A 13,204-nucleotide genomic window follows, 5' to 3' on the forward strand; every position below is an offset into this window, starting at 1 on the left:
TAAATAACTCAAGTTCTGCTAGATTGTGCCGATTTGTATACCGAACTCTCCCATAGGGTAGGAGGGTAGGAGGGAGGGAGGGAGGGAGGGCGGGAGCAAATAACTCAAGTTCTGCTAGATTGTGCTGATTTGTATACCGAACTCTCCCGTAGGGTAGGAGGGAGGGAGGGAGGGAGGGCGGGAGGAAGGCAGCTGTGAGCCTGAGCAAGGGTAAAGCTTAGATGGGCAGTTGGTTTCACTCCAAAACAGAATCACAAGGGAAAGGCTGTCCTCTAGAGTCTCGGTGTCTGAGGAGCGACATGGAGAGGGCTCCCTGAGGTGAGAAACTGTCTTCCCAAGAACCCTGGGCGCAGGGGCATGTAGAAGCAGATTCCAAGCGGACACCTGACTACAGCACAGGAGGCGGTGCTCAGGGACATTCCTCCCTTCTGCCTTTGGACTCAAACGCACGCGCGGCCTGGCTGTCCCTCTGCTTACGCCCTGGAAGCGGTCCCTTTGCTTTACACACCGGCTGGGCCTGGAACCCTGCAGACACTCCACACCTCCTATAAAATCTTCACCATTTTTCAGTGTTAAATCCGTTCCTGTTTGTTTTCTTCTCATTCTTTCTAAATGCCAACCTCCTCCCCTGCTCCGTTACTCTGTTGTAGGTAAATTCCGTTTCCTCTCATCCACCTGTTTCTTTTCTCACGTCCACACATGCCCACTCACTCTGGCTCACTGCTTTTCCTGCAACTACCTGCCTTGCTCTGAAAAGTCTCTCTACTTCTAGACCCCTCAGGGCTGTCCGACCTTGTGCATTAGCAGGAGAGCCAGTAACTGCTGATACTGAATCAGCATGCTAGGGAATCAGAATAAGGAAGGTCTAGGGCGGGGGGGAAAAATGGACACATATGGAGAGCCAGTAACTGCTGATACTGAATCGGCATGCTAGGGAATCAGAATAAGGAAGGTAACAATCACAATAGTTCTGTGAATCCTGAAGCACTTTTCTGCATTTCTGGCTCTCCTCACACAGTCCTTGCCCTGCAGCACTTCCATGGCCCTCCTGCGCATCCGGAGTTAGTGGTAGAACTTAATGGGCTAAGCTCAAAAGTACAGACTCATCCCATCCCACGACACAGCTTCAAATTGATTTCTGATTCCTTTCAAAAGCCAGATCTACAGAAATAAATCTCCATAGTGACTACAGAGACATTTGTATACTGGGTTCTGTGTTGTCCCTCTTAAAGGCGGCAGGATTCCAAGGGGGCTCAATATTAAAAGGAATGCAGGATGCTCACTGGCAAAGGCAGCAAAGACTGTTCCCTCCGCCATCACACAAACATCCACACTGTACTCACCTGGCACATGGACACAAGCAAACGTTCAAAATGCCCTGATGTATCTGACCTAATGTCCTTCTCAAGGTCTCGCCCAAATTCCGACTGGTAACATCGGACAATTTCTTGGATTTCCCGATTAGTTCTTGTGCATAAAATTTCAATCAATACACGTTCCTGAGTTCCTGCTCCCTATGTGAAATAATGAAAGGAAGAATCACACAAAAGAAAAACAAAATCTCCGTAAGTTATTAAATCTTACTGTTCCATCAAATATTTCTTTGGCCTCCAGACCTAACAAGCTCTATATAGTCAGAGATATGAAAGAATATATGATTTAGCTGTCACTATGAATACAGAACTGCCACAATTTGGGGGTGGGGGAAGGTTTACATTAGATAAAACATTCAAAGTAAATGACATATAGTACCTTCATTGCATTCCGTAAACTCCAGGCATCATAATATGTGCTTGGCATGAACAAGGCAAGGATCAGTTCTTCCATATTCCCACTTAACTCTGACTTGAGATCTTTGATTAAATCCTGTTTAATTACAAGGATAAACGAAGTATATGTGCTCTCCAAATTTTGTTATTTGCATTTTTAAAGAAAAATATAGAAAATGGAATTGAATTGTTTTATGAAAACCTAAATTTCAAATCTGGATATTATACAATAATAAATAAGTAAATATGTACATTTAAAGTTTGTCCTACTCAAGTAGATGTATTTTATTCATTCTATCAATAAAAACTTAAATTCTTACTGTAGTTCCACCACTATACCAGGTACAAAAACAAGAAATACATGAAACATAGAACAATTCAAATGAACAAAACGATGAACAGATATTTATTAGTATAAGAAATTGTTCTTGTTCCATGAGGAAGTAGAAATCCTCACGGTGTTCTTATTTGAAAAATAAGATAAACATCTAAAAAGAGACCCCAGCATAAGGCAGCCGGTACTCCAGCGCCGGATGAGTAGGCAGGACAGAAATAAATGACAGAAACAAAGTGAGCTACAGGATGCAAAGGAAGCTTTCAGTCCAGATCCTGAAGAGGACATGGAAATCAGCAGGCACAGTGGGGCCAGGATTTGGCAGCTGGTGCTGAAAGAAAACCCTGAGTGCATCTTTTTCCTGGGACTGTGCCAGGGGTACCTGTCACTCAATGGCACTGAGGAAAAAAAATAAAAATTAGCAGGCAAAGAGGAAGAAGAAAGGTATTTCAGGCAAGAAGGAAAAACAAACATGGAATAGAAAAATGGTTTCCCGCCTTGGCTATGCATTAAAATCATCCGCGGAATCTTTCTTAAAAACGAACAAAAATTGATGTGGAGGAAAACACTCAGATTCTGCATGTGGTGTTCTTTTGTTTTTGTTGTTTTAAGTTTTATCAGAGTTATTTGAGCCAAACTGACGACTCGCCAGGGAGCAAGGTCTCAAATGCTCCTCTGCACGCGTTTTTAAGTTCCAAAGGGGATTATGATGATGAGCTAAAGCTGAGAATCACTAATGCAGGGGTAAGAATGACCAAATCGAGTTCCGTGGGACAGTAAGACAACCAATTTTGTTAGAGGGGAACATTTTCACAGGTGAGTAAATCAAACTTATAACTATATGCTTGGCATATTACCTTGAAGGCTAAGCTAGAGAATGCTGAATGTGATTCTGCGTGCTGCAGGAGCCGCTGGAAACGTGTATGCAGGCAAATGGCACGGACGTGGCAACAACAGGCAGTATGGACTATGATGGCAAAAGAGGCTACAGAAGAGAACATTCAGCAATGAGGGAAACTGCACAGAGGAGCTAACTGAAGCCAAATCCTGGAGTTGTTTGTCGTGCAGAAAAAGGAAAGAAGGTCTTCTCGGCCCAGAGAACAACGTATACTAAGCACAGAAGTATACAAGGTCATGGTGTGTGCAGAGAACGGCGAGAAGTTCCATGCAATCATAAACAGAGGATATGTTTAGAGGGAGGGAAAGGAGTGGAGGATGATGCCAAGGACCAAGATAAGCAGGGCTCTGTAGAGAAGCCCGTGGATCCCACTCCACAGACAGGATGGAGAACCACGCTACTGATGATGACCGTGGTCACAATCTACTTCCTATGGAACATCTACCACACACCAGGCCTAGTATGAGGTGGGACATCATGGCCAAGGACCACTCTAGAATTAGAAAGCCTTTTAAGAGAAAAAAACGAACACAGTACTCCCGGGGCCTCTGGAACGGAGCTGTTTTGTTCATCAGTAATAGTAAGACAATAGTGTGCAACCTGACATGGACGCAGGGTCTACAGGTCACTGTTCACGCTCACTTAAGAAAAAAAAATTACCTTTCCATACATGGTCTTAAAAGCTGCTTTAATTTTTTGCCTTTGATCATTGGACCGGGTGGACACGACATCCACAATTGCCTGTTCATCTGTCCCTGAAAGAACCAAACATGTTTAAGTGAGAATAAGTGCACTGGATGTTCCTTGAGGAAATCGCTTAAATGTTTATAAGGTAACTGGGGCCAGATTAAACGGAGGAATGTGCCCACGGGCTGACACATAAACTTGGTTTATGATACAAAGCTTATTTTTACTTTAATCACTTAAACTTATTATAAATAAGACAAAAATCCATTTCCTTACCAAAACCCTTCATTGCTTTACGAAGAATTTCTGCATCTCTCATAGGATCGAAGTTGGCAGCTGGTCGAATTGTTCCTTGAGTTCCCTGAGTCATGGCGGCAGGCTGAGAACAAGAAGCATAACATCCGAGTCCGTTACTGGGGCAATTATTTCAAAAGATGCACATATACTAAGTCATCACGCTGTGCACCTAGAACTAATACGGTTATATGTCAATTACATCTCAATAAAACTGGGGGGGTGGGGGAAGGATATGAAAAAAATGTTCACCTTCTTTAATTAAAAAAAAACACAAACTAAAAATAAACATCAAGGAACATTTGAAATCTTGCTCCCTGGCATATGTCCTCAGTTTGGCTCATATAAACTCAGAAAAATTAAAAAATTAAAAATAAAAACCCAAGTCAGGATTTTCTGTTGGAAAGACAACTCAAGACTTCCCAGTCAAAACTCTTAGGCACAGAGGCCAGTGTTTGTGTTTCAGGCCAAGGATATGAGCAATGGTTTCAGAGCTCACACTGGAACAGGCAGGAAAGACTTAGCTCCCTCCTGCCAACAGACAGTCAGCTACCCCATTTTCAGGAGTCTAGTAAAGCTGGCAAAATTAGTGACAATCTTCCTGTGCCTTGCACTCCACTTGGAATTCCTTGGGATATAGGATATGTTTAGAGGCAAGGAGAGGAGCGGAAGATGGTGTGAAGGATCAAGAATAAGCAGGGGCTATGTAATGTGTCCTTGAATCCCACAGTAAGGAAAAGATTGAGAACCATCAAATTGTACTTGGAATTCCTTCTTGGTAAAATAGGAAGAGAAAAAGAGATGACCCCTGGATAGTGTGAGATGAGTAGCCGTGTTTGATTTCAAGACAACAATATAAGAATGGCTTAAGTAAAATAGAACGTGAGTAGCCCAATGAGATTTTGAATAAGCAATATAATTTGGTTAATATCTCTTAAGTTCCTCTAAGAGCCCTGATTATTAGACATAAAACATCGTATATTAAGAAAAGCACAAAAGGCAGCAGCTTCCTCTCGCCTCCCTGCTCGCTCTCTCTCTAGAGTGTACTTTTTCTTTTTTCTTTTGGTTTAGTGCTTAGGCTAGAAGTTTTTATTATCCGAGAGTATACTTTCGCTTTTTGCTTTAATAAACCTTGCCACTATTAAACTTCTCCTAAAAAAGGCACAAATGAAAGTGATGATTAGAGATTCTAGGAGGTATAACACTCTTCATAGATTTTATAAGGAAATAAACCAGAAAGCAAAGTAGATACTATATTTTTAAAATAGAAATCTATGAAGAAATTTTAAAAAATTACCAGATGACAATACCACAGTAATAATTGTTTCAGGCAAGAACCATCAATGGATGTTAAAATTAGTGGGTAAAAGTTTGATCAACGTCAATTATTACCAGTAAAAGAATAAGTCAACAATAAGTGCCTACTGGTAGGATACAGTGGGAACACCACATCATTTCTGTGGTATTCTTGCCCAAATGGCATAACCTGAATTTAATCATGAGGAAATATCAGATAAACACAAATTAAGGAATATGACACAAAATAACTAGTACTCTTTGAAAGTGTCAAGGTCATGAACAACAAAAACTAAAGATTGTTTCATAATAAAGGAAATTTAAAAGACATGACAACAAATGCAATATTTCATCCTGGATTTGATTCTGAACCAGAAAAGGGCATTGCAGGGGCAATTAGTGAAATGGTTGGATAATAGTATCATATCAATGTAATTTCTTGATTTTGATCATTGTATTATTTTTATGTAAGAAATTAACATTTGAAGAATCTGAGTCTAAAGGGTTTACAGGAATTCTATGTATATTTTTTGCAATTTTTTAAGTGTAAAATTACTTCAAAATTAAAAGAAAAAAATTAAAAATGCAAAACGATGAAACAATTCAATAGTTTTCCTTTTTTAAAAATATATTTTTATTGATTGCAGAGAAGAAGGGAGAGAGAGATAGAAACATCGAACCTGGGACCCTTCAGTCCAGAGGCTGTCACTCTATCTACTGAGGGCATCAATAGTTTTCTTAAAATATTCACATCAGAGCTTAAGAATAGAATGTCTTGGCTGGCGTGGCTCAGTGGTTGAACATCGACCTATGAACCAGGAGGTCCCAGTTCGATTCCCAGTCAGGACACATGCCTGGGATTCGGGTTCAATCCCCAAGTGGGGGGCATGCAGGAGGCAGCTAGTCAATGATTCTCTCTCATCACTGATGTTTCTCTCTCTCTCTCCCTCTCCCTTCCTCTCTGAAATCAATAAAAAATATATATTTTTTAAAAAGACGAATGAAATAAAACAAGATGATATCCTACCACATTTTTTAAATTCAATTTTAATAATATATTTTATTTAACCCAATGGTTTATTAAATTTTGTTTATTAAATAATTTTGTTTAGTCTCTAAAATATCATTTAAACGTGCAACTGACATAATTTCAAGTATAAAACGATTCCATTGCTCTTTAGGTAACAGAAGCTGTGTTTATTAGACTCATACCCATCAAATGCAGTAATGTGCCAGCACCTGTGGGGGCAAAGTAAAAGGGATGAAGGGGACCAAGCCATCATTCAACGAACATTTGCGGTCAATAGTTCCTCCCACTCATTCACACTCTTACAGCAACATTTTCTCCTACCAATTACCTTTACCAACCAATCCTTCACTAGTTTCTAAGCCAGGAATGTTAAGTAGAAAACTAACAAGAACTGTTTGTATAGTGGTTTTAGGAAAAAACTAAAATTATTTTACTTGTTGAGAATATCCAAGTATAAATTTTTTTCAACATATTGCCTTTACATGAGTCTTTAATGCATCAGGAAACTAAGGAAATTTCCTGTGATGTAATCACTGTCACTAACATCCTAAGTAGGGAAGAAGCCTTTGTTTATAATATACCGGACGAGACAGTGAAACTAACCCTCATCAATTACTGTCTAATTATTCTCATATTCCATCATCTCATTCTTTCTTTAAAAAAAAACCACACACAACAAAAGCTATTCCACTTTGCATCTCTAGGGAAAACTGGTTTTGTTTATCTCTGTTGAAAGTCTAATTTGAAGTGAATCTTCATCAAGAATACTCTCATCCTTTAGGCATTATACTAAGCTCAAAGAAATCAGGGTCCATGCTGTTGAGGTCAAAACTCTAAGGGGAGATTTCTCAGCACAGCAAAGTCTACACTATCTGCCACCAAAAGTTCCAACCTTTGATACCCATTTGATTTCAATCTCCCTGCTGAAAAACTACCATAAACTTACTACTGGGTTCATCAAAAGAGGTTACCTGACCCAACTGCCCAAATAAGACAGAAACTTTCTTTACATCTACACACACACACACACACACACACACGCACACACGCACACGCACACGCACGCACATGCACACACACCTCTACCGGAAGATTCTCAGTGGCAGGGAAGTCACCCCTCACAAGGTAGCCTATTCCATTCCCACCTAAAAGCTCTTCCAAAACATACCACCCTGTTAATTCCATCTATTAGTTTTGGCTCCACCTTAAGATGGTAATTGTTACACAAAATAAGTTACATGTGTATGTTTTACTTTTAGTGTTTTATGTTTAAAAATCTTTTCTCTTTCTGTCATAAAATGACGTCTCTAAAATTATATGCATACTTCAACTAAAATTTAAAAATTCTCATACGAATTATCAAAAATACCTAAAGACTTATGACTCACAACTGCTACAATGACAAAAGGACTGGAAACAATTTACGTGCTTTGGAGGAATGTCATTTGCTCCATCAGCAAAGCAGCACTGTGTAACGGGAAAACCCTTGGTCTGAGAGTCAGAACAGCGAGGATGTGGCCTCAGCTTTGTCTTTCACTAGCTGTGTGGTGTGGCCCTGGACAAGTTTCTTAATCCGCCTGGAGCTAAAATTCCTCAAATCAGCAAAGTAAGCCAGAAAATGGCTAAGGTATTTTTCTTCTAAACTGTAATCAATCCCTCTCCCACCTAAGCCTTAAAAACGCTTGAAAATGCTAATCTTTATGAAAAGACAGGACAAAAATAAATAAGCAAATTGCCTTGGCCAGGTGGCTCAGTTGGTTGGAGTGTCATCCTGTACACCAAAGGTGGGGAATTTGATTCCCAGTCAGGCTCATACCCAGGCTAGGGGTTCCATCTCAGGTCGGGGCACATACAAGAGGCAGCCTATCGATGTCTCCCCCGCCCCCCTCTCTCCTCGCTAGCCTCTTCCCCCCTCCACCTCCCTCTCCTTCTTTCTCTCTCTAAAATCAATAAACAGCCCTAGCCGGTTTGGCTCAGTGGATACAGTATTCTCGGCCTACAGGCCAAAGGATCCCGGATTCGATTCCAGTTAAGGACACAGTTGGTTGCAGGCTCCTCCCCAACCCAGGCCCTGGTTGGGGTGCGTGCAGGAGGCAACCAATTGATGTGTTTCTTTCACATTGATATTTCTCTCCGTCTTTCCCTGTCTCTCACACTCTCTCTATGTGTTTCTCTCACATCAATGTTTCTCTCTCTCTCTTTCGCTCTCTTCCACTCTCCCTAAAAGATCAATGGAAAAATACTCTCGGGTGAGGATTAACAAAAAAAATAAAATCAATGAACATATCCTTTGGCATGAATAAATAAATAAAAGAAAGCATAAAAGCACACTGCTTATGTTCCTGGTAACTTACCAAAGATGTAAAGAGCATTGCAATTAAAGAATAAAAACGTTAAAACAAGGAGCTATACAGAGATGAGGCAAAGATTTGACATACAGGAGACTTTCTGGGGCTATTGAGAAATCAATTCAACAATTAATTGGTTACCATGTTTAAAGCGCTGCCAAGCACTACAGGGACGTAAAGGGAAACCAGAATACAGCTGAGCCCCAGGAAGTGGTGAGAGACAAATACACAAGAAATCAGAAACCAATGAAGGCTTATGCAGGGAAACCAGAAATTAGTGAACATCAGAAAACCTTACTCACTTCGCTGCTATTATCCAAAGAAACAGGAGAGAAAACAGGATAGGAAGGAAAGGATTCTGTATTGATCTGAAAGAAGAGTGGAGAATTATAAAGGTAAAAATGGAAGACAAAACCACACTATATGAAACAGGGCCAGAAACACCAGTCACCCAAGTTGATATTTATAACTGCCAGTGGAGGAAGAGAAAAAAGAACTAAAACCCATGCTAAGAGCCCAAGCGAATCTCTATGAAAAAATTATATAAGTATTAGCACCTGTGAGAAGGGACCTAGGTTTGTCTTATCAAAGTCATCAGGCCTCTACTCACAGCAGATAAACCAGAGAGAGCATGGGGTCTATCAGGAGCAAAGTTTAAAGTCTTAGGTGATGTTATAGAACAGCGACTTTCAACCTTTTTCGTCTCATGGCACACACAAACTGATTACTAAAATTCTGCAGCACACCAAAAAACATACTATCTTTTTTGCTGATCTGACCAAAAACAAAAAAAAAAGGTATAATTTTTATTCATTCACACTGGGTGGCTATGGTTGTGTTGGCTGTTGTCGTTTTTTTATTCAACAATCTAAGGGAAAAGAGGTCAGTGTCCCTGACTAAAGAGTCAGGTACCGCATGTTTTAAAAATTCGTGTGGCTCCTGCCCCAGTTGAAAATCGCTGCTATGGACCATCTCATCTGCTTCCTGTGGTGCTCTAATGTGGCCACGGAGAGGGGCTCTCCTTTGGCATTAGTCAGTTACCCCGACTAAACTTAAAAGGCAGGAACAGCCGTAACCGGTTTGGCTCAGTGGATAGAGCGTCGGCCTGCAGACTAAAGGGTCCCAGGTTCGATTCCGGTCAAGGGCATGTACCTTGGTTGCAGGCACATCCCCAGTGGAGGGCGTGCAGAAGGCAGCTGACTGATGCTTCTCTCTCATTGATGTTTCGAACTCTCTATCCCTCTCCCTTCCTCTCTGTAAAAAATCAATAAAATATTTTTTTTTTTAAAAAAAGGCAGGAGCAACAATACCTGAGAAGAGTAAGGAGCTTGTCCTCCAGGATACTGAGAAGGCATCTGTCCTCCGGGATAGCCACCTACACGTTTAAAAACATCCAGAAAAACAGGTTTTATATGGCTTAATTTTTCAAAACAGCACTGGTTATTATGAATTATGTAAATATATAAGAACATTCCCATGTTATTCACTGGGGTAATTTTTTAGTATAACTTACTAAATCTACAACAAACTAGGTCATAAGAGCCTTTTAAAATATTCCATGTCCTACATCATATCCTAACAAATACACTTTTCTTTCAAACACTTGAGTCAGATTGAATTCTGATTCCATCTGGAGAGGATGTGAGGACACAGCTCCGGGGGTGGTTTCATCTGTGGTTCAGGAGTGAGCAGAGAAGTTCCATAAGGTTTAGCTTTTTTGGCTTTGGGACATTCTTTTTTTAATTGAAAAAGTAGGTCTTATTTCAAACTTACTAATTATATTTTTCCATCAAATTAATACATTTCATGAAACCACGTACTTAAATTTATTTACAAAGGTACTTAACATAAATGTTTGTTGACAAACAGAAACTAATCTCTCTCAGTGGCAACTGAAAAATTCACACTATCATGCAGTTGCTGTGTCTGCACAGCAGGTACATACCAGGTAGGGGGCTCTGTGCTGGGACGCCTCCAAAAGGCTGTGCATAGCCAGGAAAGCCTGCTCCACCTGGTGGGGCTCCAAACCCTTGGCCTGGAGGAACTAGAGAAAAGAATCAACTCTAGCAACAGTTCTCATGACTAAAGAAAAAACTTTAGAAAAATATCTACTATTAACAGTGAGGGGGCGAAAAAAGGTGCTATTAATGCTTCTGGCCCCTTCTGGTCTAAATTCAATTTCTCACCAACTCCTTCCCCATTAAAAAATAAACTTAAAATTTTACTTCATTCATTTGCCTTAGTAAATTACCATATAAAAATGCTAAGTTACTTTTTTCCCCTCTGGACAAAGCTATTCTAAAGGTCACAATCATGCTAACTGAAATGCCTTAATCTGCCCTGGCTGGTGTGGCTCCATTGATTGAAGCACATCATCCCATGCACTGAAAGGTGGCTGGTTTGATGCCCGGTCAGGGCACATACCTAGGTTGCGGGTTCGATCCCATCCCCGGAAAGGGCACAACAGGAGGCAACAGATCGATGTTTCTCTTATACATCAATGTCTCTCTCTCTTCCCTTCTCTAAAATCAGTAAAAATGTATCCTCCGGTGAAGATTAGGGGGGGAAAAAAGCCTTAATAACTTCTAAGATTATAAATAATCGAACTGTTATATATTGGTCTTTTATTACCCTGAGATTTCTTCCAATTCCTTTCCTACTTTTTGAGCTTGCTCCCAGTTGCTAGGCCCCCTGAGAACATTTACCTTCCATGTTGCTAGCTGTGTCCTTGCTGTCTAAGGCAGCAAGTAGGCCAAGGGCTATTCTGACCTCATACAACACAAGCAGGTATGAGGAAGATAAGGGGGAGAAGGAAAAAGTGCTGTAGCAACCAAACCACCACGATGCCTCAACCCATCACTCACCTCCTGGATAGGATGGGGCCCCTCCTGGCTGTGGGGCGCCAGGGTAGCCCCCGGGGGCTGGATAGCCACCGGGAGCAGGGTAGCCTCCAGCTCCGGGGTAGCCACCACCTGGCGCTCCTGGGTAGGCACCTCCTCCCATGGGAGGAAAGCCACTAGGATAAGGATACTGCCCAGGAGGGGGAAATGATGACTCCTGACCCGCCGGCTGCAAAACCAGAAAATATGTTCAAATGAATATGACCCTAGAGAAATACGACCCACCTAAAAAAGGGAACCGACAGCTGTAACTGCTAAGGTCTAGCTTGTTCTTTTACATATTAAAAGCCCCATTAGAAGTCTTGGTATCTTACCCTAGTTTATGAATATCCCATATTTTTCAGGACACTTGTCTCCCAGAACTCAGTTAAATTTCATTCTACCGTTGTCGGGGCATCTGTTCCTGTACTTGGGAGTGAGAACCAGGCTCCTTCCAAACCCTCAGGAACAGGTCACAAAGCTCATTAGTTCCTTCAATCTCCTAGCACCTAGAAATATGAGAAAGATCCACCTCTCCACCCTAAAGTAAGAAATCCCTCGTTCTCCTGCAACACACCTGGACCTGTTACACAACAGAAAAATAAAGGTGACCCGAGTCACACGTGGGTTCAGAACAGACAACGTCTAAGTGAGGCAGAGACTGTCAGGTGTTCACTCAACGTCCTCCCCTGGCCACAAAGCTAGACTACACTTCCCAGACCTCCCTGCAGTTCAGTAGGACCGTAGGACTGAATACCGGTGAATGAATGAATGCAGGCAGTAATATACACCACTTCCAGCCTGGCCCCTAAAAACCTACTCTTTCCTCCTCTCTCTTTTCCTTCACCTGCAGCTGAAGCAGAGGGTCCAAGTGGAGGACTCCAAGGTGCCAGGGTGACAGAGCCAACACTTGGAAGGTGCCTGGGAACCTGAAGACCACCTGGAACAAAGCCTTCTCCCCGCCCCCCTCACCCCCACGGACTTCCAGGAGCCTGAAGGAAGAAATGAGCTTTTCCTGTGTCCAGTCATTGGGGTGGCTGAGTTGTCTGTTTCAGCAATTACCCTACACTGACAAAAATGATCGCCAGAGCCCAGGGCAGTACGTAGGCATCTGGAAACATAGTCGTAATTCTCATCTCTCCTGTGATAAATCCAGCTATGTATTCACTTTACATAAGGATTCACACATTATCATTAATCTGCAGGCCCCTCTTTCTACTCTGTCAGAAACAAGCCCTGCATTCTTATGAGCGTAAAACTGAAACGCCTGATGCTCACTTAGGCCTCAGCTGTAAGTTCAGTCCTCAGAGGACAGACATCAACCAGGCAGAACTTGACAGCACGATGATAAAATGTACTCCAAATGCTAGTCTCAGGACTACAAACCAAGGACCCTCTGATCCACTACAATCTGTTATCTCCGAGTCAAGACCTTCCTAGTTATTTTAAACCTTCTAACACAAAGGTTAAAAAACAGTGACTCAAAAACAAAACAAAACACAAACACACAAAGGTAAAAACAGTGACTCAAAAACAAAACAAAACACAAACCCAACGGTGACTCACGGGATGAATTTAGCTTACACACATTTGATTGACTCATACAGCATTTAACATTTAAAGAAAGTAATTCCCCCTGTAGAGAGCCAAGTGTGAAAGGCCACCACAC

At 41.5% G+C, this 13,204-nt stretch overlaps 1 protein-coding gene and 1 long non-coding RNA gene across 4 annotated transcripts in view; one reads left to right on the top strand and one right to left on the bottom strand.

The window, feature by feature from the left end:
- Positions 1-13,204, bottom strand: part of ANXA7 (annexin A7) — a 28,938-nt gene that overhangs the window by 4,579 nt on the left and 11,155 nt on the right. For 2 of the 3 annotated variants that reach the window (XM_015562148.1, XM_006760974.1), the window contains 8 exons: positions 11,521-11,725; positions 10,602-10,700; positions 9,967-10,031; positions 8,959-9,024; positions 3,965-4,067; positions 3,662-3,756; positions 1,753-1,866; positions 1,344-1,514 (listed from right to left, as the gene is read on the bottom strand). In XM_015562148.1, coding sequence (XP_015417634.1) covers positions 1,344-1,514; positions 1,753-1,866; positions 3,662-3,756; positions 3,965-4,067; positions 8,959-9,024; positions 9,967-10,031; positions 10,602-10,700; positions 11,521-11,725 — 918 coding nt within the window. The remainder of the gene's footprint in view (positions 1-1,343; positions 1,515-1,752; positions 1,867-3,661; positions 3,757-3,964; positions 4,068-8,958; positions 9,025-9,966; positions 10,032-10,601; positions 10,701-11,520; positions 11,726-13,204) is intronic. The other variant, XM_015562147.1, reaches the window with a different exon arrangement.
- Positions 9-246, top strand: LOC107182685. The gene is made up of 2 exons (XR_001513399.1): positions 9-65; positions 158-246. It is a non-coding gene; the product is annotated as an uncharacterized LOC107182685 (long non-coding RNA).

This window comes from Myotis davidii, unplaced genomic scaffold, assembly GCF_000327345.1.
Source record: "Myotis davidii unplaced genomic scaffold, ASM32734v1 scaffold134, whole genome shotgun sequence".
NCBI lineage: Eukaryota > Metazoa > Chordata > Mammalia > Chiroptera > Vespertilionidae > Myotis > Myotis davidii.